Genomic DNA, 23,645 nt, shown 5'->3' on the forward strand with positions numbered 1-23,645 from the left:
AATAATAGAGGTGATAATGGGCATCCTTGTTTCACTCCTGATCTTATTGGGAAGGCTTCTAATTTATCCCCATTGCATATGATGCCTGTTGATGGTTTTAGGTATATATTGTTTATTATTTTTAGGAAGGGTCCTTCTATTCCTATACTTTTCAATGTTTTCAATAGGAATGGATGCTGTATTTTGTCAAAGGCTTTTTCAGCATCTATTGAGATAATCATGTGATTTTTGTTTGTTAGACTGTTGATATGGTCAATTATGTGGATGGTTTTCCTAATGTTGAACCATCCTTGCATTCCTGGTATAAATCCCACCTGATCATGGTGGATGATCCTCTTGATTACTTGCTGGAGTCTCTTTGCTAGTATTCTATTTAAGATTTTTGCATCTATCTTCATTAGGGAGATTGGTCTGTAGTTTTCTTTTTCTGTTTTTGATCTACCTGGCTTTGGAATCAGTACCATATTTGTGTCATAAAAGGAATTTGGTAGGACTCCTCCTTTGCTTATTATATCAAATAATTTGTATAGTATTGGGATTAGTTGCTCTTTGAATGTCTGATAGAATTCACTTGTGAATCCATCAGGCCCTGGCGATTTTTTCTTAGGGAGTTCCTTGATGGCTTGTTCAATATCTTTTTCTGATATGGGATTATTTAGGTATTCTATTTCTTCTACTGTTAATCTAGGCAATTTGTATTTTTGTAAATATTCATCCATATCTCCCAGATTGCTATATTTATTGCCATATAATTGGGCAAAATAGTTTTTAATGATTGCCTTAATTTCCTCTTCATTAGAGGTGAAGTCTCCCTTTTCATCTTTGATACTGTCAATTTGGTTTTCTTCTTTCCTTTTTTTTATTAGATTGACCAGTACTTTGTCTATTTTGTCTGTTTTTTCAAAATACCAGCTTCTAGTCTTATTGGTAGGATGTCTCATCATTGTCATTCTCTTCAATGAAATTGTTGATTGTTTCTATGATTTCTTCTTTGACTAGCTGGTTTTGGAGAATCATATTATTTAATTTCCAATTAGTTTTTGATTTGCCTGTTCATGTGCCCTTACTAATTATTATTTTTATCACACTGTGATCTGAGAAGGTTACATTTATTAATTCTGCTCTTTTGCATTTGTTTGCAATGCTTCTATGCCCTATTACATGGTCAGTCTTTGTGAATGTACCATGTGCAGCTGAAAAGAAGGTGTATCCCTTTTGGTCCCTATTTATTTTTCTCCGCATATCTATTAAATCTAGTTTTTCTTAAGTCTTGCTGTTCTCAGGAACAGGCCCTGGTGACCCCAGGTAGCTTCCAAGGACTTAATGGGTGCTCCAAGCTTGCTCTAGCTCTTGTGCGCTGGCTTTGGCACTGTAGGTGATGTGGGGTGGGGGAGGGGGTTGCTCAGCTTGTGTTTTAGTGAGAGCTGTTTCACCCCCTTATAGCATGGAAATGCCCCAATTCCACGTACCTTCAATGCTGCACCCTGTTGTGGGGTCCCTTCATTCCTCTGGATTTGTTTTTATGTCTTCTTGAGGAGTCCTATATGTTTCGGTTAGGAGAGGTTAAGTAGCTGCTTTTTACTCAGCCACCATCTTAACCAGGAAGCCCATCCTATGCAACTCTTGACCAGGTCTTCCCACAGTTTACTTGTCAGCTGGACATCCATAAGCATGTATGAAGTTCCTACTATGTTCCAAGCACTATGCTAAGCCTAATGCACTTCCTTTCCCTCATCACTGAAAGGCCACCTAAGGAACAATGTGGTTGCCCACTTGTCATTCCTTATCCTTCCAGAAATGTACAAAACTAGCCTTATCAAGGTCAAAGTCAGGAAGTAGGTTGGAAGAATGAACAAAAGAAAAATAGGAATCCACCATAAAAAATTATTATGTTGACAGGATGCTCAGACACAAATCCAGAAAAAGAGAATGGCTCCAAAACATTAAGAAATGCCTCAAAGAAAAACACATGACTGTCTTTTCTTCCCTAGCTTCCTTCAAGACAGGCTAAAATCCTATATTTTGTAGGAAACCTTTCATGTTTCCCCTTAATTTTACTGCCTTTCCTCTGTAGATTATCTCCAATTTATCCTGTCTGTACCTTGTTTAGTTGTTTGCACGTTGTCACCCCCATTAGACTGTGATTCTCTAAAAGAAGGGATTATCTTTTGCTTTTATTTGTATCTTAGTTCTTAGGACATAGTAGATGTTTAATAAATGTTTGCTGAATGACTGACCAAATCTTTGTCTGGGTTGTGGCTATTCTTTAATGCACTCTCCCAGGTCCTTTTCTCTTCTCCCTCTATACTATTTCACTTGGTAATCTCATCAGCTCCCATGGTTTTGACCATCAGCTTTGTGAAGATGATTCTCAGATTTATTTTCTCTCCTGATCTCTAGTCTCAAATCTACAACTGCTTATTGGACATTTCAAATTGGGTCTCCTAGACATTTTAAATTCAGGAAGTCCAAAACTGACATCATTATCTTCTCTCCTCTCTTAAATTCTCTCTTATTAATATCAAGGGTATTACTATCCTCTCACTTACCAGGACTCAAAACCTGGGTGCCATCTTCAAATCTTTACTCTCATTCCCCAAGTCTTGATATTTCTATATTTACAGTATCTCTCATAGACATATAATCCCTTTCTTTCCACATATATCCCTTTCTCTCCACTCATACAGCAGCTTTCTTGGTGAGGCTCTCATCATCTTATGCCTGAACTAGTGCAAAAGCCTGCAGGCTGGTCAACTTGCTTCAAGTCTTTCCCCACTCTAGTTCACTCTCCATTTGGCTCTCAAAGTAATCTTCCCAAACCACTAGTTTTGACCATGCTATCTTTAGATTCGTTAAACTCCGTGGGCTTCCTACTGCTTGCCTCTAACATCAATATAAAATTCTGTTGGTCTTTTTAAACCCTCAATTACCTGGTCCTTTCCTATTTTTCCAATCTTCTTATATCTTACTTACTTCCCCACTGTGCTCTGATAGCCTGTGACACTATCCTCTAAGCTATTTCTGAACTTAGACTGTCTTTCAACTCTGGGCATTTCTGTTGACTGTCCCCCATGCCTGGAATTCTTTTCTTCCTCATCTCTACTTCCTAACTTTCCTAACATTCTTCACATCTCAGATAAAGACCCACCTGCTTCAAAGAAGCTTTTCCTGATCTCCCTTCTCTTAATACTAGTTCCCTTCCTTTGCTGACTATCTCAGATTTATCTTGTTTGTACATCTGCATGCTGTCCCCTTCGCTGGACTGTGAACTTCTTGAGAACAGGGAAAGTCTTTTGCTTGACTTTGTATCCCCCAGTGCATGCCTGACACATAGTAAATACTTAAATGCTTGTTGACTCATTGTTGACACTGTGCTAGGAAACAAGGATAAAGCACAAAGAAACAATCCCTATTCACAATGAGCTTGTTTTTTAATGGGAGGAGACTTCTATTTTATGTAAAAAAACACAACATAAAGATACATACAACATAAATATAGTTTAAAATATTAAGTATTTCAAAAATAGTTAAATACAAGGCAGTTTTGGAAGGAGAGAATTAGCAATTGGAAGGTTCATGAAAGGCTTTATGCAAAAGATAGTGCTTAAGTTGCATCTTAAAGGAAGAGACTGACTGTGGAGGAGGTAAGGAGGAAGTACAAGACAGACACAGGAGATGCTCAGTGCAAAGGCGAAGACATAGACGATAGTGTGTTCTGTATATGGAACAGAGAAAACCAGGCTAACTAGATTGAAAAGTACAGGAAAGATAAATTGGGGCCATGTTGTAAAGGGATTTCAAAGCTAAAGAGAGGACAGTGTATTTTGTTCTAGAGGCGATAGGAAGCCACTAGAGTTAGTTGTATTGGGGAATCATGTGGTCAGACAGGTGTTTACCAAAAATCACCTGACAACAGTGTAGAGGATGACTTGGAGTGGTAAGAAACAGAAAGATCAATTAGAAAACTGTTAAAATAATCTAGATAATAGTTGATGAAGACTTGAAATAGGGTGGTAGCTGTGGGAGTGGAAAAAGGGGGATAGATCAAGATGATGTGCAGATAAAGATGGTAGGATCGGGCAACTCAATGGATAGGTAAGTTAAAGGAGAATGAGGAATTAAGGATAATGTCAAGATTACAACCCTGAGAGAATGGAAGGACAGTGGTGCCTTGATGGAAATAAGAAGTTTGGAAGAGGATAGAGTTTGGGGAGGTGGGGGTGGGAATGATGACTTAAGTTCTGGATGTTGTGAGTTTAAGATATTTCTAGGTCATCTAGTTTGAGATCTCTAATAGGCAATTGAAGTTGAAGTAAGAGTGAAACACAAACAATCTGAGATTGAAATCTATCAAAGTGCACTCAGAATTTAGATCCACAGATGTGATTTAACAGCCATTACATCAACCAGTGATAACATTTAATAGAAAATGTCAATCCAGAAGGCTATACAGGTCAAGCTAAATCGGGCTGTGGCTAGTAGGTGCTTAATAAATATTTGCTGGATAAATAACTGATTAAATGACATTAACTCTAAAAAAATGAAGTTGGATTACAAAAAAATAATACTCTATATAGCAAGAGCAAATAAAGCTTCTTTTCTAACACCAATTACTACAATTAACAAGAAGGGCCTAATTTCCTTTTAATTAGTTGGGTACTGGGGAAAAGCTACTTCCTTTCCCTACCTCCTCCTTTAGTCCCTGTGAAACAGGCCAGGGGTTTTGGTTGGCTTCAACTATCCTTTTCAGTTCTGAGTGCAGTCAGAGGAGTCCTAGGACCTGAGTGTTCAAGTCACGGTAACCTCAGAGGCAGGATCCTAGCCTTGATGTTGCTGCCAGTCATGTAGGGCTTTGGACTTGCAACTTGGTGAGACTATGCCAAAAAGGCACTAAATTCAGCTATTAAACTAATTCTCTTTCCCTTCCTCTTCCTAGAGACTGAGGTAGTGGGAGAGAGGATTATGCTCCTTACAGTTGCTATACTTTTAAAGTAAATATTCCTTTGTGAAAGCTAATTTGATTGCTAAATAGTTAAATGAAACTAGGGTGCCAGGGGCTGCTCCCAAAACTGAGGGAATGTTATTGGTGGTGAGCCAAAGGCAGGTATTAGACACCACTAAACTCCCTTGAAGGTACCAAAGAACCCCGAGGGAGGGTAAGATGTAACATACCTGACCTTGGGTGGGGGGACAGGAAGAATAATCATTGTTATATAATTTGTAATTCTTCTGGGGTGGCTTTGTTGTTAAAAGATGACTATAAAATTCCAGGGTCAATTGAAGTTAAAAGAAAAATTCAGTTCTTGTCTTGCAAGTGTATTTGCATACATAAATATATTAGTTTGGGTAAAAAATTAAGAGGACATTATATCCCATTTTCTCTACCACCATCATCCAGTACTTACCTTTACTTCCTTTTCAATGTAGTCATTAAGCAGGATATCTGGTTCAACTCGATCAGGCAGAGATAGCACCACAGTATGAAGAGGGCGTCTTTCTGTGACCTTCTCATGGGCCTTCTTATCCCGACCCTTTTCTCCTTTTAGAAAAACTCTCTTAAATGGTGACACAATTCCAGGCTGTTGGGGGAAAAAAATAGCAATGTTTGGTTTTTGACACTTAAAAATTATTTTGTTACAGATAAGAGTAATAAATAATTCAAACCAATGCTAAAGGGGTAAGGGGAGGATTCCCTAGTCAATTCTGAATAGGTAATAACTGAGTTGTTGGAAAAAACGTTGAGTACATAGCCAACATACCACTGATTTTTGGTCCTCTGCATGCAGTACTGACTAAACCTGGGGCTGTCAGAGCTGTCATCTAGGTAATAAAAGGTCTCATCGTCCAACGTTTGTTTATGCTTTTGTAAATTAAAGTTTCAAATTTTTCAAAGTATAAGAAATATTAGAGGCAAAGAGAAGATAGAAAAAAAATTTTTGCTTTTACCTGGAAGATGATTTTATTTGGGGGATGATAGGAAGGCAGAGTATGAAGTATAGCTCAACTCTGGCAACTATTTGAAAATTAACAAAAAAGTACCAAGACAAGACTTCATTCTCACTCCATATTCATTATCTAAAAAAAATTTAGGCTTGAAAATATAATTGTAAATGTTGTCCAAGGGAATAAAAAATATAAACACAGCACTACAGGGTTCATCGTGGTGTTTCATTTCCAATGGAAGTTGATCAAATAGAACCTTTAATCATTAGAAAACCACAAAATGTTTGAATTAACCCTCTCCTGATGACTTCATGAACTTTGGTTCAATGATCATTTCTATGCAGATTATATAAACAGACAAATATCTCTTTAAGAAAGTGGACCATTAGCAGACCTCTAGTAAAGCTATTTTACTTAATGCAAATCTGTCCGGGACAGAGAAGCCAGATCAGAAGGAGAGACACACAGGGCCAGTCCAGCCAAGTGGGGGGCAGACATGTGAAGGATAGATATAGACACAGAAAGGAGAGGGTACAGAAATGCAAATATATCCAACCTAAGCCTCTCTCCTGAGCTCTAATCCATACATCACTGACTACTCATTGGACACTTCAAACTGAATATTCCATTGGCATTTCAAATTAAATAAGTCTAAAATAGGATTCATCATCTCTTTCCTAAAAGTCATCTTTCTTCTGAACTTCTTCATTACTGCTTAGGGTACTACTATCCAAGAAACCCAGGTTCTCAACTTTGGTGTAATCCTCAGTTCCTCATTTAGCACCAAATACCCAATCAGTTGTCTAATCTTGTTTTAGCTTCCCTGTCTCTCACATATACTCCCTGGTCTTCACTTACAGAGACATCATTCTAATTCAGGTCAGCTCAAATCCTATTTTCTACAAGGGGCCTTTTCTGGTCTCTCCCAGGCTGTTCTTACCTTCCCCTTTCAGATTCTTTCCTATCTACTCTGCCTCCTCTCTATCTAGTTATGTCACTTTTCCTCATTTGAATGTGAAGTCCTTGAGAGCAGGCCCTAGTTTTATCTTTCATTGTATCCTTAGCACACTACATGTGCTTAGTAAATGCTTTTTTTCACTGTTTTGTACATGTTGTTTTCCTATTACTGTAGAATGTAAATGAGGGTAGAGTGATTTAGTTTTGGTCCTTATATTCTGGTTGCCTGGCACACAGTATATGCTTAATAAATACTTAATTGGTTGACCATTTGAATAATCATCTCCAATAATTTTGCACAAAAAATTATCAACTAACAAGTGTTGATGTAACAGAAGAATTGATATTTTACTGAGACAGCTTTGGATAGTGTTTCATAAATGGTTCCTACTACACATATGACCATAACTCTTTGAATTCTTCATTCAGAAGGCAGAATTCTTATTCATCTCTAAATGAATCCCTCTGGGGATGCCTACATTTCATTAAGTTTCCCCTTACTCAGAAGATAGAATTGTCTCCTACTTTACTAAGAACAAGGTCATCTATTGTGTGTTATTCTCTTCTCTTTATCCTAAGCTTGGTTTCTCAGATGTGTAGGAGGAGAGACATTATATACTTAGGGTTTTCATCCAGACATAGCTACATTGGAGATAACATCAAACATAATTGTTCTTATAAATGGCACTCTGAGTATCATGTTAAATGTTTATGGTCAGGTAGAAGTAGTTTCTCTCACCTTTGATTCCTCCACTCAATCAACCAATGAATCAACATTTATTAATTTTGACTTAAGCAATTTATTTTTGTCAGGCACTGTGCTAAGCACTAGGGATAAAAAAAGAGGTTGAAAGATAACCCCTGCCCTCAAGGAGCTCACAATCTAACAGACTCTATTCCTGTGCCTATAAATTCTTATGATCGACTCCGATACAGCTATATTGACAGCTTTTAAAGCATCATATTGAGAGTTAGTTAACAGTACAAACACCTTAGACAATATCAGAATAGTCAAAATCATCTCATCTAGACGTATGGTCATCTCTCAAAATTAGGCAGTATTATTGCTAGGCTCAGAGAAAATAGAAAATACCCAATAGGTATATGTAGGAACTCCTTTAACAATTTCACTGTGATTTAAGTTATAAGCAAAAGGCTTCCACTTCCAGTTAAACAAATCCTATCACTTCCACTGAGGTTTACCTGAGATGGTCCTCCTTTGACTAGAAAAATGGTACTAGGGTATTTTGTAGGTGTTCTTGTGAAGTCATTCATTGTGTTCTTCAGGTCTTTGACTATTATATCACAGCTAGGCCTTAAAAGCACAGTGCATGTCTTCATCTGAATCTCTATTGAACTTCCCCAGATCTTCCCCCAAATTTTCAGACTCAAGAGAATTGCAACTCTTTTAAAAGGAATAATCTTTCGCCTAACATTAGGAGTTAGTTTCAAGAAAACAGTTTTAGAAGAAATATAGGAATAAATTCCATAGAAATAATGTTATGCACGTGTCAAATGAATAGTGAGTTGTACAATGTTTCATAGGGATCTCTACTGGGGGGCTTGGCTAAGATGTCATTGAAATTATTTAAGGACCTCAACGTTATACAAGGGCTATATCTTTATAGGATATTTCCAGTACTGGATATAAGGCATTCCTGGAAATAGCTTATTAAAGCAGCTTTGTAAAGGGTAGAATCTGACAAAGCTTGCTCTAATCTGCTCTTGCTTTCCTCAATGTTCAGGCATAGATGAAACTCCTAAGGCAATTGAGGAGATTCAAAGAAAAATAAGATATGGTTCTTTCCACCTTAGTAAGGTGCCCTGAAGCAACTAATACATGTCATAAAACAGTACATATTCAACTACAAAATCATGAGAATAATCATGATGAATATTTATAGAATGTTTCATGATAACAAGATACTTTGCACATATATAAATGTGAATGAGCTGCTCCCCATATCTCCATAACTTATATAGTCATTTAAATGTGGTAATGCTTAAACTACACTTTTCTAGTTTCTTAGGATGCCATAATATTTTTATAAAACTTTAAAGCACAGTAGATAGCCAGGTCTGGAGTCAGGAAGACCGGGGTTCAAGTTTGGCCCCAGAAACTTCCTAGCAAGTCACTTAACCCTACTGCCCAGCCCATACCACTCTTCTGCTTTGGAACCAATACTCAGCATTGATTTTAAGACAAAAAAAAGGTAAGGGTTAAAAAAATAATAATTTCCTCTCTTCCTATCAGGGCTGACAATAGTATGAGGAGAGTAGACTAATCTGACTTGAGTTATTCTTTATCCAATGTATGCTTATTCATTAATTGATTTAGTCAAATCATTAATCCCAAGGAAATTTATTTATTCAATGTATATTATATTGTATTATTATTCACTATTAGGTTAGACCTGTGTTGGCAAACCTTGGCACATGTGCTGGAGGGGGCTGCTCCCCTCCCCTCTCCCACTGTGCCTGAGGACATTTCTCCTATCATCTGCCCCTCTTTCCAGGAGTCCAATGGAAACACTTCCTCCTTCTCCTGTTTGGGGGTAAGGCAGGGGGCTCATATGCAGCATAAGAGTTGCAGTTTGGGCACTCAGCCTCTAAAAGATTCACCATCACTGGGTTAGACAATCCTTAGCATTTATTAACTGCTTACTATGTGCCAGGTACTCTGATGAATACTATGGATACAAAGAAAGGTGGTCCCTGCCCACCTCCAAATATTTCATATTCAAATGGAGGTGATAACATTTCAACAACTGTATACATACAAAATATAATGGCTATAAATAGGAGGTCATTTCAGAAAGAATGGGCAACAGTGGGAGGGACTGGGAAAGGGTTCTTGCACAATGTAGAATTTGAGCTGAATATTGAACAAAACAATCAAAGCCAGGAGGTGAGGAGAACAACCATTTTAGAAACAGAGGACAGCCAGTGAAAATATATGGATTTGAAAGATAATGTGTTATGTGTAAGGAACAGTAAGAACCCCAGGGTTGCTGGATCATAAAGTACATCAGAGGGAGAAAAGCTTAAAAAGATGGGAAAGACAAGAAGTAGGGTGGCAGAGGGCTTTAAATGCCAGAAGAATTTATAACTGATCTTAGAGCAGTGATGGTGAACCTTTCAGAGAGTACAGCACCCCATCTTTATCCCAGACAGGAGAGGGAGAAAGTGCTCCCCACTGGGCTGCTGGGCAGAGGGGCTGCTCATGTGAGAAATGTCCTTAGACGCACATTGAGAGGGGGAAGGGAGTAGCCTGAGCTTTCCACTCCCCTCAAACCTCACCAAGGGAATCACCTTCACCACAGATTCAACAGGCTGCTATCTAAGCTACATCCTCACAAGACATGTGAGGCCTGCCACCTAACCCTAGACAGGGGAAGAAGGAAGTGCTTCCATTGGGCTGCTGGGCAGAGGGGCTAGTGATGTCCTCAGGCGTACATGGAGAGGGGGAGGGGAGAAGCTCAGCCCTGCCGGCCTCTGGCTTTCTAGTAAGGAACTCTGGCAAACTGCTGTGGCAAGGGTGGGGTGGGCATGCCCACAGAGAGGCTTCTGTGTGCCATCTGTGTCATGCATGCCATAGGTTCACCTCAATGGTCCCAGAGGTAATAGGAACAACTAGAGATGACTGAGTAGGGAAGAAATGTGGTCAGACCTATGCTTTGAGGAAATAATTTTAGCAGTTGGGTGGAGGGGATGGTTTGGAGTGAAGAAGATACTGGAGGCAAAAAGACCAAGTGATTCTGAGTTCTTAAGGGAGAGAATTCATTTCTGGCATTTTTGCTGGAAAGGCTCTGAGAGAGAGGGAGAGAGAGACTAATTTTCCGAGGACTTAGGTACGTTTGTCATTAGTATGCTTACCATTAGGCTATGAATTTTTTAAGGCGACCCATAAAGTGAAGAAAAATAACAAATAGCCCTCTGTCCTATGCAGTTCCTTATCCATTAGCAGTTATAGTGATAGGAGGTGGGACAGAGTGGAAAAAAGGAGAGAGAGTGCCAAGAATCACATGAATTTAGACATCAATAGGCACTGACTCAACTGCTGGTCCTCTAAATGTGAGAGCCTTGTCCTATGACCAATGACTCAGCATACTACTAGGGAACAATATCAATATTTACATTCTTGCTACAAATGAAACCATAAAAAAATTTAGCTGAAAGTCTCAGCTAAATTAAAAGATACTTCACAGGTTTTCTTTGAAGAAGTAAATAAAGGGTTGTTGGACTCAATTTCCCTCAGTATCTTCAAAAGTATGTTGCTTCAAGACTGATCCATCCTTCTTTGAGTATCCTTAGGTCGATCTAGCCCAGCTCTTTTGCTCTTTCCAGTTTTTTTTCCAAGACTATTTCCACTTCCTCATAAAGCACATCTGTGGCTGTCATGGTAGAGTCCATAAGGGGATCTTGTCCGCTTTTCCTCTGGTGTTCTTCCAGTTTCAAACCTAAATGGCCTTTGGATGACTTTGCTTAATTGAGTGTCTAAGCTTTCTGGAAACTTGTTTTTTCCTCAATAATTTTAAGAAATAACAGTCATAATTTTCTACTTTCCTTTGGATAAATTTTACAAACAAGTTTGTTCTAACCCAGTGTTGCCCATATCTCTTTAATGGGCAAAGAGATGAAAAAGTTCTGACTAATGGAACATCTTGGTTCTTCTAGACCAGTGATGGCAAACCTTTTATAGATGGAGTGCTATGCCCCCATCCCACACAGGGGAGGGAGAAAGCACTCCCTTTGGGCTGCTGGGTGGAGGAGTAGGTAAAGTGAGGAATGTCTTCAGCAAGTGTAGGGGGGAGTAGCCCAAGCATTCTGTGAGCTGCCCACCTTACCCACTATGCACTCCCATTGGGCTGCTGGGCAGAGGGGTTGGGGATGTGAAAAAATGCCATCAGGTGCGATGGTGGAGGGAAGAAAAACAGCTCCACCTGAGTCCCTCTGCCTTTCTAGTAATGAACTGGTGGGGGGGGGGGAGGGGGGAGGAAGGAGGCGCCAGGGGCGGGCACATAGCCACATGCCCTCAGAGATTGCTCTGTATGCTACCTTTAGGACCCATGCCATAGGTTCACCATCATTGTTCTAGACTCACTGTGTTGTTTTATATCATTTAAACTTTTAAGGAAATGATGATAGTTTATGTCAGTGTCTTTATAATCAGTGGGATAAGAACTCACTCTGGTAAAAACTGTTGGGAAAACTGTAAAGTAGTCTGGCATAAACTAGGTAAAGGCCAATATCTTACACCATTTACCAAGATGAGGTCAAGATGTATATGTGACCTAGATATTAAAGTAAATTAGGGGGGCAGCTGGGTAGCTCAGTGGATTGAGAATCAAGCCTAGAGACGGGAGGTCCTCGGTTCAAATCTGGCCTCAGACACTTCCCAGCTGTGACCCTGGGCAAGTCACTTGACCCCCATTGCCTACCTTTACCACTCTTCTGTCTAGGAGCCAATACACAGAAGTTAAGGGCTTAAAACAAAAACAAACAAACAAATAAATAAAATAAAGTAAATTAGAAGAGTATGGAACATATTACTTATCAGATTTACGGATAAGAGAATTTATGAATAAACAAGCCATAGGAAGCATTGTGGAATGTAAAATGCATAGTTTTGATTAAATTAAAAAGATTTTGTACAAAGAAAACCAATGTAGCCAAGATTAGAAGGAAAAGAGAAAATCTGGGGAGAAAGGTTTACAGTTTCTCAGATAAAGGTCTCATATCTCAAATATATGGAAAACAGTGTAAAAGTTCATAAGAATAAGAGTAATTTCCCAACTGATAGATGGTCAAAGGATATGAACAGCGGTTTGCAAATAAGAAAGCAAAACTATATGTAGTCATATAAAATGCTCTAAATCATTATTAGCGAAATGCAAATTAAAATACTTTTGAGTTGCCATCTTACAACTATCAGATTGGCTAAATGACAGACAAGGAAAATGTCAAATGTTAGAGGGGATACGGAAAAATTGAACTAACATATAGTTGGTAGAACTGTGAGTTGATTCGACCATTTTGGAGAACAATCTGGAATTATGCAACTCAATATATCCTTTGATCCAGCAATATTACCCTTAGGTCTGTTTTTCATGGTACTGAAAAGGAAAAGAACCTATATTTAAAGCAGCTCTCTTTGCAGTAGCAAAGAACTGGAAACTGAAAGGATACCCATCAACTGGGGAATGATATATGATTGTGATGGAATACTATTGTGCTATAACGAAACGAGCAGGTTGATTTTAGAAAAACATGGTCTTGCATGAAATAATGAAGTATAAAACAAGGAGAACCAAGAAAGTACTGAACACAGTAACAGTGATACATTAAAAGAGTAATTGCAAATGATTAAGCAATTTTAAGTAATATGAATATCTAAATCAACTACAAAGGACTTAAGAAGAAAGATGCTATCCACCTCCAGAGAAAGATGATACATGGAAGTGTGTATTGAATGGTTCCACACATTTATGTCAAATATTGGCTTTCTCTAGTGTTCAGTTGGGAGAGAAAGGAGGAGGGAGGGAGACAGCCAGAACTCAAAATGTAACAAAAGGTGAAAAAAGTGATCGGGTTTCAGATGTGTGCCACATTTCATTTTTTTACTTTGCTATTAATAAGTCAGGTCAGACTATATATTAACTTAATTATTCAGAAATAATTTTCTTAGTAGTAACCAGTTATTTCCAGGCTGTTAAAATATAATCAATGCAATTTTTGTCCACACTCTCCAAACTATTTTTTTTAAACCCTTATCTTCTGACTTAGAATCAATACTGTGTATTAATACCAAGGCAGAAGAACAGTAAGGACTAGGCAATGGGGGTCAAGTGACTTGCCCAGGGGCACACAGCTAGGAAGTGTCTGAGGCCAGATTTGAGCCTAGGACCTCCCATCTCTAGGCCTGGCTACCTCAATCCACTGAGCTACCCTGTTGCCCCTCCAAATTATTTTCTTTAACTATTTTCTTTGTAATGTATTATAGAAACCTTCAAATATTTGACCTTCCAATTGTTATTCTTGAACCATCTGATAGATTTTTTCACCACTCTTCACCTTTATATTAACTAAAAGTCCTGAGGATCTTATTTGCAGAATTTCTCTACCTCTTCAATCTCTACAACAGAGAATAAATTATTTGCAATTATTTTCACAAAATCCTTTTTCGCAAATGCTTACTATGGAGCAAAGTAATATAAGATGATTAAGTATTCTATGAAATTTGTTCTTGTATATAAAATAAATGAATGAAAAAGCACCAATTAAACACTTAACATGTGCCTGGGACTGTGCTAAATACTAGGGATACAAATACAAAAGTAGGGCAGTGCCTGCCAAAGAAACTTACATTCCTATTTTTATTGATGCCATTTTCTTTTACATTATTTCTATTTCTCAATCTATCCCTTTCCCTCTCAGAGGGCCAAGGAGAAATAACCTAGTATCTGGAAATTCAATTGGAGGATACAAAGTCCTGGACGGGAAGGTGACTAATAGAAAAAACTCCTCTAGAATGTGCTCTTTTGGCATGGCAGATAACCTTGGGTTCTTAAAGGTATTGCCAGCAGAGTGGTACCTAGGTGACAAGATGGAGAGAGCAATGGGCCTGGCGTTAAGAAAACCTCAGTTCAAATTCAGCTTCAGACACTAGCTGGGTGACTTTGAACAAGTCTTCAATTCTATCTGACTCACTTTCCTCAACTGTGAAATAAGGATAATCACTGCATCTATCTCCCAGGATTTTCCCCCCTTTTTTAATTTTTATTTTGAATATTTTCCCATAGTTACCCACTTCAAGTTCTTTCCCTCTCCCCCGAACTCCCTCCACTCCCCCATAGCCGACACACAGTTCCACTGGGTTTTACGTGTATCATAGATTAAGACCTAATTCCATATTGTTGATAGTTGGACTAGAGTTATCGTTCAGCCCATGTGTTCAAGCAGTTGTTTTCTTCTATGTTTTTACTCCCACAGTTCTTCCTCTGAGTGTGGCTAGTTTTCTTTCTCATAAGCCCCTCAGCCTTGCTCTGGATCCTTGCACTGCTGCTAGTAGAGAAGTCCATTACATTCGATTGTACCCCAATGTATTAGTCTCTGTACAACGTTCTCCTGGATCTGCTCCTTTCACTGTGCATCAATTCCTGGAGATCTTTCCAGTTCATATGGAATTCCTCCAGTTCATTATTCCTTTGAGCACAATAGTATTCCATCACCAGCAGATACCACAATTTGTTCAGCTATTCCCCAATCGAAAGGCATCCCCTCATTTTCCAATTTTTTGCCACCACAAAGAGTGCAGTTATAAATATTTTTGTATAAGTCTTTCTCCTTATTATCTCTTTGGGGTATAAACCAAGCAGTGATATGGCTGGATCAAAAGGCAGATAGTCTTTTAAAGCTCTTTGGGCATAGTTCCAAATCACCATCCAGAATGGTTGGATCAATTCACAATTCCACCAGCAATGCATTAATGTCCCAATTTTGCCACATTCCCTCCAACATTCACCACTTTCCTTTGCTGTCATGCTAGCTAATCTGCTAAGTGTGAGGTGGTACCTCAGAGTTGTTTCGATTTGCATTTCTCTAATTATAAGAGATTTAGAACATGTTTTCATGTGTTTGTTGATAGTTTTGATTTCTTTATCTGAAAATTGCCTATTCATGCCCCTTGCCCATTTATCAATTGGGGAATGGCTTGATTTTTTTGTACAATTGATTTAACTCCTTATATATTTGAGTAATTAGACCTTTGTCCGAGTTTTTTGTTATAAAGATTTTTTTCCCCAATTTGTTGCTTCCCTTCTATTTTTCGTAGCATTGATTTTGTTTGTACAAAACCTTTTTAGTTTAATATAATCAAAATTATTTATTTTACATTTTGTAATTTTTTTCTAACTCTTGCTTGGTTTTAAGATCTTTCCTTTCCCAGAGATCTGACAAATATACTATTCTGTGCTCACCTAATTTACTTATAGTTGTGAGGATCAAATGAGATAAGTTCTTAGCACAGTGACTAGTACATAATATGCATTTACTAAATGCTTATTCTTTTTCTTCCCTAGACTACAAGCTCTGGCAGATATTATCATTTTAGAAAGGCTTAGAGAAAATAGTACCAGGAACAAACCAATCGTTTTCTGAGGAGAAGCCTAGCAAAGCAAAAAGAAGCTGGTCAGTTGGTGTTGAATTATTTGGCCAAGGCAAGCCATGAAAAAATACAAAATGGCCCTCGGTTCTATATAGTAGAGTGTGTGCAAGCAAGATAGTGGGTAGAACTGTGATTTCACTGGTAAAGATAAGTGAACTCCCTCTACCAATGCAGGTTGGTATTTCCTCTGCAACTTAAGATTGAAAGAGTTGCTTAGAGCTTTAAAAGGTTAAATACTTGTCCTGGGTTACAGTGAGTATCAGAGGTAGGCCTGGAAGACATGAAGGTATTAAAGCTGTAAAGCTGCTGGCTCTCTACACTAGATGACCAAGAATTATAGGCTTTGAACATTAATTTGGCTGTTAGTACTCTAAATGTGAAATCTTGTTGTAAGTCAGTGACATGGAAGATTCACATGTAATAAAACATCTATAAACAATACTCTGTGGTAGCAAAAACCAGAGAAGTCAAATGAGTGCCCATTTATGGGAAGGTGGCTGGACAAAGTGAACTATATGAGTGTATGGAATAATAAAAAGAAACAATGATTACAATTTCAGACAAAACTGAGAAGACCTATGAGAAAGTGATGATGAAGGAAGAAAGCTTAGCTAAAGGTACAATATACATAATGACTACAACACAGTGATTGGTAACAATACCAAAAAGCCTCAAGTCAAATCAGGGCTATGCTGGTAAATGTCTAAGAACCAAATGTCACTTTTAAGTTTAATCTGCAATATTAACACTTTCTTTATCACTTTTTAAAATGTAAAAACCCTTACCTTCTGCATTAGAATCTATACTAAGTATTCCAAGGCAGAAGAGGGATAAGGACTAGGCAGTGGGGGTCTGAGGTCATATTTGAACTCAGGACCTTCCCTCTCTGTCTTCATTACCTTCTTCTAAGACTAAGGTGTTAAAATGCTGTCCACTAGATTAGAATATAATTAGGAAATGTTTAACTAATATAACATAGATAATGCTAATTTATGGTCTTCTCAGTCAATATGTAACTTGTAAGGATGAATTTTGACACCACTAGACAAAGTCTAGACTAGTGATGGCAAGTCTTTTAGAGATGGAATGTCTGGCCCTGCCCCCTCACCACCCCAACCAAATGCCGTGCCCCATCCCAGTGCATCCTGCCCTCCCCCCCCCAAACCAAACAGGGGAGGGAGAAACTGCTCCCATTAGACTGTTGGGCAGAGGAATGGGTATGTGTGAAAAAATGTCATCAGGTGTGTGAGTAGGAGCAGCTCTGCCCAAGTCCCTCTGCCTTTCTATTTATGAACTTGGGGAGGGGCCTTAACCACATACCCACAGACAGCACTTTGCATGCCATCTTTGGCACCCGTGCCACAGGTTCACCATTACTGATCTAGACAATTAAGAAATCAATAATTCAAGTCCTAATTTGTAGCTTTTGTCTATTTCCCCGTCTGTAAATGCTCACAATCAAAACTGTTTTACAATCAGCTCTCTTTCTAAGCTGGTGCAATTTGGATCCAGCATCCCCTCAGCCCCCTATCCAAATTCTAACAAAATGAACATTCACAGTTCTGGAGAAATTAGAAAAAAAAAACATGCTCTCAGTAAAGAGATGGAGCTATGAATATGGAATAGAGTATACATTGTGTGTAGATATGTATTAGGTTTTACTTAAAATGCTACTCTTTGATATAAAGAACCATTCACTGAGGGTAGGATATGATGAAATGACTTGTGAAAATGGAAAGTACCAAGAAACTTTGAAATATTAATTTAAAAAAATTTTTATTGATGATAATAGCAATACAACCAGTTCATGGACAGTGATTGGCCAGGCTAACTTCCTTAAAAGAATCATAAAAGTCTTTCTACATAAGTCCTTGAATAGAACTAATGAATATGAAGTACTGTGATAAAAGAGTTTCTGGCTTAATTTTCTTACCACCATTAACTTAAGATGAGACAGTCACATAACTAGCTACAGTCTGCAAAATCAATTGAAGCAAACTATACTTCTAGATTTACCTGGCTGGTTTGCAAATTTCAGCTTGGAATATAAAGCTGGCTCATAGGAGCTAGTATCCTATTTTACCTGATACAGATCTCTTTCTGCCATCTGTTCTTTGATGTGTAAATCATTACCTTCTCCATTTGCTTTCTAGAGCCATCCAACCTATGTAACTGAAACCTTTAAGGTTGCTGAAACTGCTACTCAAGGCTCACTGATTTTAGTATACAGTAAATCATAACATCATTGGGCCATAACCAGTTTTTATCCTACTTCTATGCTGTTGATGGTTATGAACAGCAGCAGTACCTATCAATGGATCCTTGAATAATTTTGTTACTCCTGATTGTTAAGCTGCCGCATATCATCCACCACATCTCAGCTTGGATCTAGACATGCTACACTTCATTCCCCATTTTTTCACTGGCAACCTAATGTTACATTCCCCCTCTGGCCGAGATATATGAGTATACTGAAATAGTACTGTACTAAAAGAAACAATGATTAGATCGGAAATTTGAACATTAAACATAAAAACATTAAACATTAAAAATAAAAATTAAACATTAAAAATTAAATGTACTTTGACAAGACTTCTAAAAAGGGAGTGTCAACCTATTCCCCTATGGTTCCACTCACCATATTTGTAACTTGCCAAACCAAAATATTCCTCCTTGGATATCACATCTTTATATTTGTTGTCTCCCTTACTGACTGGACTGACAGTCAGTTAATAAGCATTTATTAAGCACTAGCTATGTGTCAAGCATTTGTGTTAAGCATTGGGACATACAAAGAAAGGCAAAAGACAGACCCTGGCTTGGAGGAGCTCACAATCAAAATGGAGAAACAACCTGCAAATGCCCTTGTATAAACCAATTATATACAGCATGAAAAGGAAATAATTGGCAGTGGAAAGGCACTAGAATTAAGAAGGATTGGGAAAGCCTCACGTAGAAGTGGAGTTTTAGCTGAAACATGACGAAAGCTAGGGGAAGCTCCTTAGTGAAAACTCTCCGAAACAGAAAAATCCACTAAATATTCTGGAGCTCAGAGTGATGAAGGAGTATATCCACAATACTGAATAAGGAGCTCCATATTGTCAATTTCCTATAGATATGGATCTCTCTCCCCTTCCCACCATTTTCAAAGCACCCTCTCCTCCCCCTTTAAAGGGAACAGGTTATTTCTCTCAATTAAATTAAATTAAGTATATACTATGTATACCCATACTGTGTGCTGGACACTGGGGACATAAACAAGATAAAAACAGTCTGCTCTCAACACATTTCTGCCAGAGGTAGGAATATAACAAATACACAGAATGATTACAATTAAGTAAAAATTAACAATAAAGGGAGTCACAAAAGGCTTTATAGGAGAGGGTAACAAAGAAAGAAAGCCAAGTCTGAAAGAAGACAAGAGTTTTGAAAGGCAAAGATGAGAAGACTATATTCTAAGCATAAAGCAGGGCTTGTATGAATGCACAGATGTGAAGGATGAAATGTAAAGTTTAGGGAACCTACATGAAAAGGGAACAATGGGAAAAAAAAGACTGGAAAAGTAGGTTGAAGTCCAATTATAAAGGCCTTAAAAGCCAGGCTGAAGAATGAGAGCTAATGAAAGTTTCTGAGCTGAAAAGTGACTTAGTCAAACCTGTGCCTTAGAAAGTATATTTTGGTCACTAAATGGAAGATGAATTGGAAAATGAAAAGACTGTGAGCTAGGAGACCAATTAGGAAAACACTACAAAAGTCCCTGGGGAAGTGATAAATTCTAAGTGATCTCAGAGAACCAATAAAATAAAGGTGCTAGACCAGCGATGGCAAACCTATGGCATGGATGCCAAAGGTGGCACCCAGAGTACTCTTTGTGGGCATGTGGCTGCCCCCCCATCTACCATGCCTGATGACATTTTTTCACATCCCCCTACCCCTCTGCCCAGCAGCCTAATGGGAGGGCAAAGAGGGTAAGGTGGGCAGCTCACAGGTGGAAGAACTAGAAGGGAGCAGAGTGCTTGGGCCACTCCCCTCACTCCTCTCTACACTAGTGAGGACATTCCTCACTTCACCCACTCCTCCACCTAGCAGCTCAATGGGAGTGCATTCTCCCTCCCCTGTGTGGGGCAGGGAGCTGGTATGGCACTCTGTCTCTAAAAGCTTTGCTATCACTGTGCTAAATGATGTACTTTTTAATAGAAGGCCACTCTCCACCTCCCAATCTTTCTGTTTATACTGTATCCAAGAAAACAGAACAAAAAGGGGGTCAGATTATATATGGAACCTACAACTCAAGAAAGACTTGTTAGGTTTTCCAGGGTGATAAATTAGTATGAAGTTAGTTAAAGTTTCCAGAAATGATAATTATGTTGTTAAAAAGAAAACAACAGCAGCTGCAAGAATCCTGTGGTTGTAGGTCAACCTCAATAAAGAGTCATCAAGCACCTACAATGTGCCATGCTAAGTGCTGGATATACAAAGAAAGGTAAGTAAAGAAAGGTAAAGAAGCCGTTGGCTCAGGGGCAAAATGAAATCTACTGGCATGTGGAAAAGTATGAAGGGTCTGCTCTGGGTCCCCTCCTTAAAAAGAGATCTAGGAGGAATTCTCCAATGTCTATCTTCTACCCCAGTGATTCCCAAAGTGGGCAAACTGCCTCCTGGTGGGTGCTGCAGTGATCCAGGAGGATGGTGATGGCCACAGGTGCATTTGCAAAAGGAGATCCCTACAGCTCATCCTGAAATATGGGCTGTAATTCAAAAGTTCTTAATTGCATTTCCTTCATCTTATTTAGTGGAACATGAATTCAGTGTGGTAACCATTTATTAACAACAACAAAAAAAAGAAACCAATTGCAAATAGTCAATCACGGTGATTTAAGATGACTGCTGACAAAAACAGAGCTGAGGATTACTAAATTGGTAGCAGCACATCAGGTTCATCCTTCTCATTAAGATGATTTTGAATGCTTTAACTTTTTTTTGTATTACATTCTATTCTGAATTCAATAAATAGTTTTATAATTTCGAAGTTCAATGTTTCTAATTTACACCTTTCTTTACTATATTTTACGAAAAAGGTAGAAACAATACATTGTTCTACTCACTCTGATAAGAAGGTGGGGCCCAATAAGCAGGGAGTACTAAGAAGGTGTGTTTCAGAGATGATTTTATCTTTCAGGATAAACAATGATATAGTTCTATACCCAGAAGGGATATAAGGTAGGTACTATAGGTATATCTTTCATTTTACAGATGAAGAAACTGAGACTCAAAGTCATGTAACTATTAAGTATTAGAAGTCAGATGAGTCCAGATTTCATCCTACTCCCATCCCAGGACAACACTCATATCATTAGTAATAAACTTGCCTCTGGGAAATGAGCAAGAATAGGGTAGGAATCCATTAACTATCAGGTTGCAAATGGATTGTTATATTAATTCATGAGAATCTTATAAATTAAAGGGTTATGCTGAGGTATGTTTTTTAAAACCACAGCTTATTCATTCATCCAAATACTTGCTACTTAGACAGCCTCACCATCCACTCATTTTAAAATTTTTAGTTTTTTGACTTCTGACTCCACTACTCAATGAACCTGTTTTAAAGTTACTAATAATCTTCCCACCTGCTAAATCAGATGGACTTTTCTTAGTCTACATTCTCCTTGAGCTTTCTGCAGCTTTTGAAATGGTTGGCCATCTTTCATACTGAGGACACTCTCCTTCCTTAGCTTCCTTGACATAATCTCTCTGGATTTTTCTCCTAATAGTTTGACCTCACCTTTGCTAATCTCCTTTGCTAAAGCAATACATCTATCTCCTCTGCTTCCCATCCTCTGAGTATTTCCCTAGGATCTATCCAGCTTTCTTTTCTAAGTGGTCTCAATTGCTTCCAAAGGTACAAGTTTAATCTCTATGTAAATGATTCTATATGTATGTATGTGTATACAGCCAGCTTTACTGAAGTCTCTTAACTCAATCATACATTTCAACTGTCTGCTGGATATTTCCTACTGAATGTCCCAGAGGTATCTAATTCAACAAATCTACAATAAAACACATTATTTTTGTCCCATTTCCTCTCCCTCACCAAAAAACTCCCCAAGAAAAAAAACCTGATTCTCCTTCAAACTTTCCTATCTCTGTTGGTGACAGTATCTAATTCTCCCACTCATCTAGGTCTGCCTCCTCAGAGTTATCCATGACTCTTCCCTTCATTTTCCCATCATCTAACTGGTTACTAAATCTTGTTGATTCTCCCTCCACAACATTTCTTACATCCATTCCCTTCTCTTCACTAAAACAGCCACCAACCTGGTATAGATCTTATTACGTGTCACTTTATAATAAGCTTCTAATTGCATTCCAGGCTTCCAGCTTCTACCCTCTCCAAACCCATCTTCCACAGAGCCACCAAAATAAACTTCCTAAGGCATAGACTTGACTATATATCTCCCTTGCTCAAAAAGACATGGCTTCCCAACTGTCAACAGGATAGGTACAAATTATCAATTTCCTTAGCTTGGCTTCTAAGATTCTCTACAACTTGGTTTCTAGTTACCTTTCAAGACTTAGTTCATATTGCTCCCTTTACAAACTCTTATGTTTGGGCCAAATTGTATCATTAGCTATTCCTTGAACTGAAAATTCAACCTTCTGCCTCTGTGCATTCATTCGAATATATTCACTAGATTACACTCATTCATTTAACAAGCATGAACATGCATACTATGTGCCTAGCATAGTGCTAGATATCCTGGTCTCAGAATCTCCAACTAGTTAAACTTTTGTATATTTTTTCCACATTCATTTTGGCTGCTATTCCCAGGATGCTTTCCCTAATCCAATATCAGTAGTATTTTGGGTGCCTTCCCCTTTGGTTTCCTTTATATTATATTTAATGGTGTACAGGCCGCATTTCCTACTAGTGAAATATCAACTCAACTTCTTGATGCCAGATGCTATTTTGTTTGTTTTTTATTTCAATGCATTGCACATAGTCTGTGAAAAATAATAATGGTAATGATAATGATGGTCAGAATAGTGCCTTATGTGCCTAGTGCTACATTTATATAGCGCCTATTATGTGCCAGGCACTATGCTAAATGCTTTATAAATATTAACTCATTTGATGCAACCCCTGGGAGGTAGGTGCTATCATTATTTCCATTTTATAGTTGAGGAAACTGAGGCAAAGTTAAGTAATCTATACAACGTTAAATAACTACTGTCTGTGGCCAAATTTATTTACAGGTCTTTCTGGCAAATGTTTAATGGGAAAAAAAATGAATGACATGGAATTATAATAATTACACTTGGCCTCGAAGAAGAGTAAGGAGAATATATCTCTTTGCTTTTGCACAGTTCAAAGAATATGAGTAAGGGGTACAGCATAAAAATATTGTTTTATGTGCTGATTAGTTTTGATGAATTATTTTCTTCTCCCTTTTAAAATTATTATTGGTTATATAAGACAACTCTCTGGAAAAGCAAGAGAAGAAGGATATATTCAGAAATGGAGGTTATATAAAGACAAAAGATAATATATTTTTAAAAGTATGTTAATTCTACAAAGGGAGAG

General features: G+C 38.1%; 1 protein-coding gene across 1 annotated transcript in view; it reads right to left on the reverse strand.

Annotated features, from left to right (window-relative positions):
* CCM2 (CCM2 scaffold protein) overlaps window positions 1-23,645 on the reverse strand; it is a 128,891-nt gene that overhangs the window by 26,483 nt on the left and 78,763 nt on the right. The window contains exon 2 of the mRNA XM_044676571.1: window positions 5,406-5,579. Coding sequence (XP_044532506.1) covers window positions 5,406-5,579 — 174 coding nt within the window. The remainder of the gene's footprint in view (window positions 1-5,405; window positions 5,580-23,645) is intronic.

Source organism: Gracilinanus agilis, chromosome 1, assembly GCF_016433145.1.
Source record: "Gracilinanus agilis isolate LMUSP501 chromosome 1, AgileGrace, whole genome shotgun sequence".
NCBI classification, from domain to species: Eukaryota; Metazoa; Chordata; class Mammalia; order Didelphimorphia; family Didelphidae; genus Gracilinanus; species Gracilinanus agilis.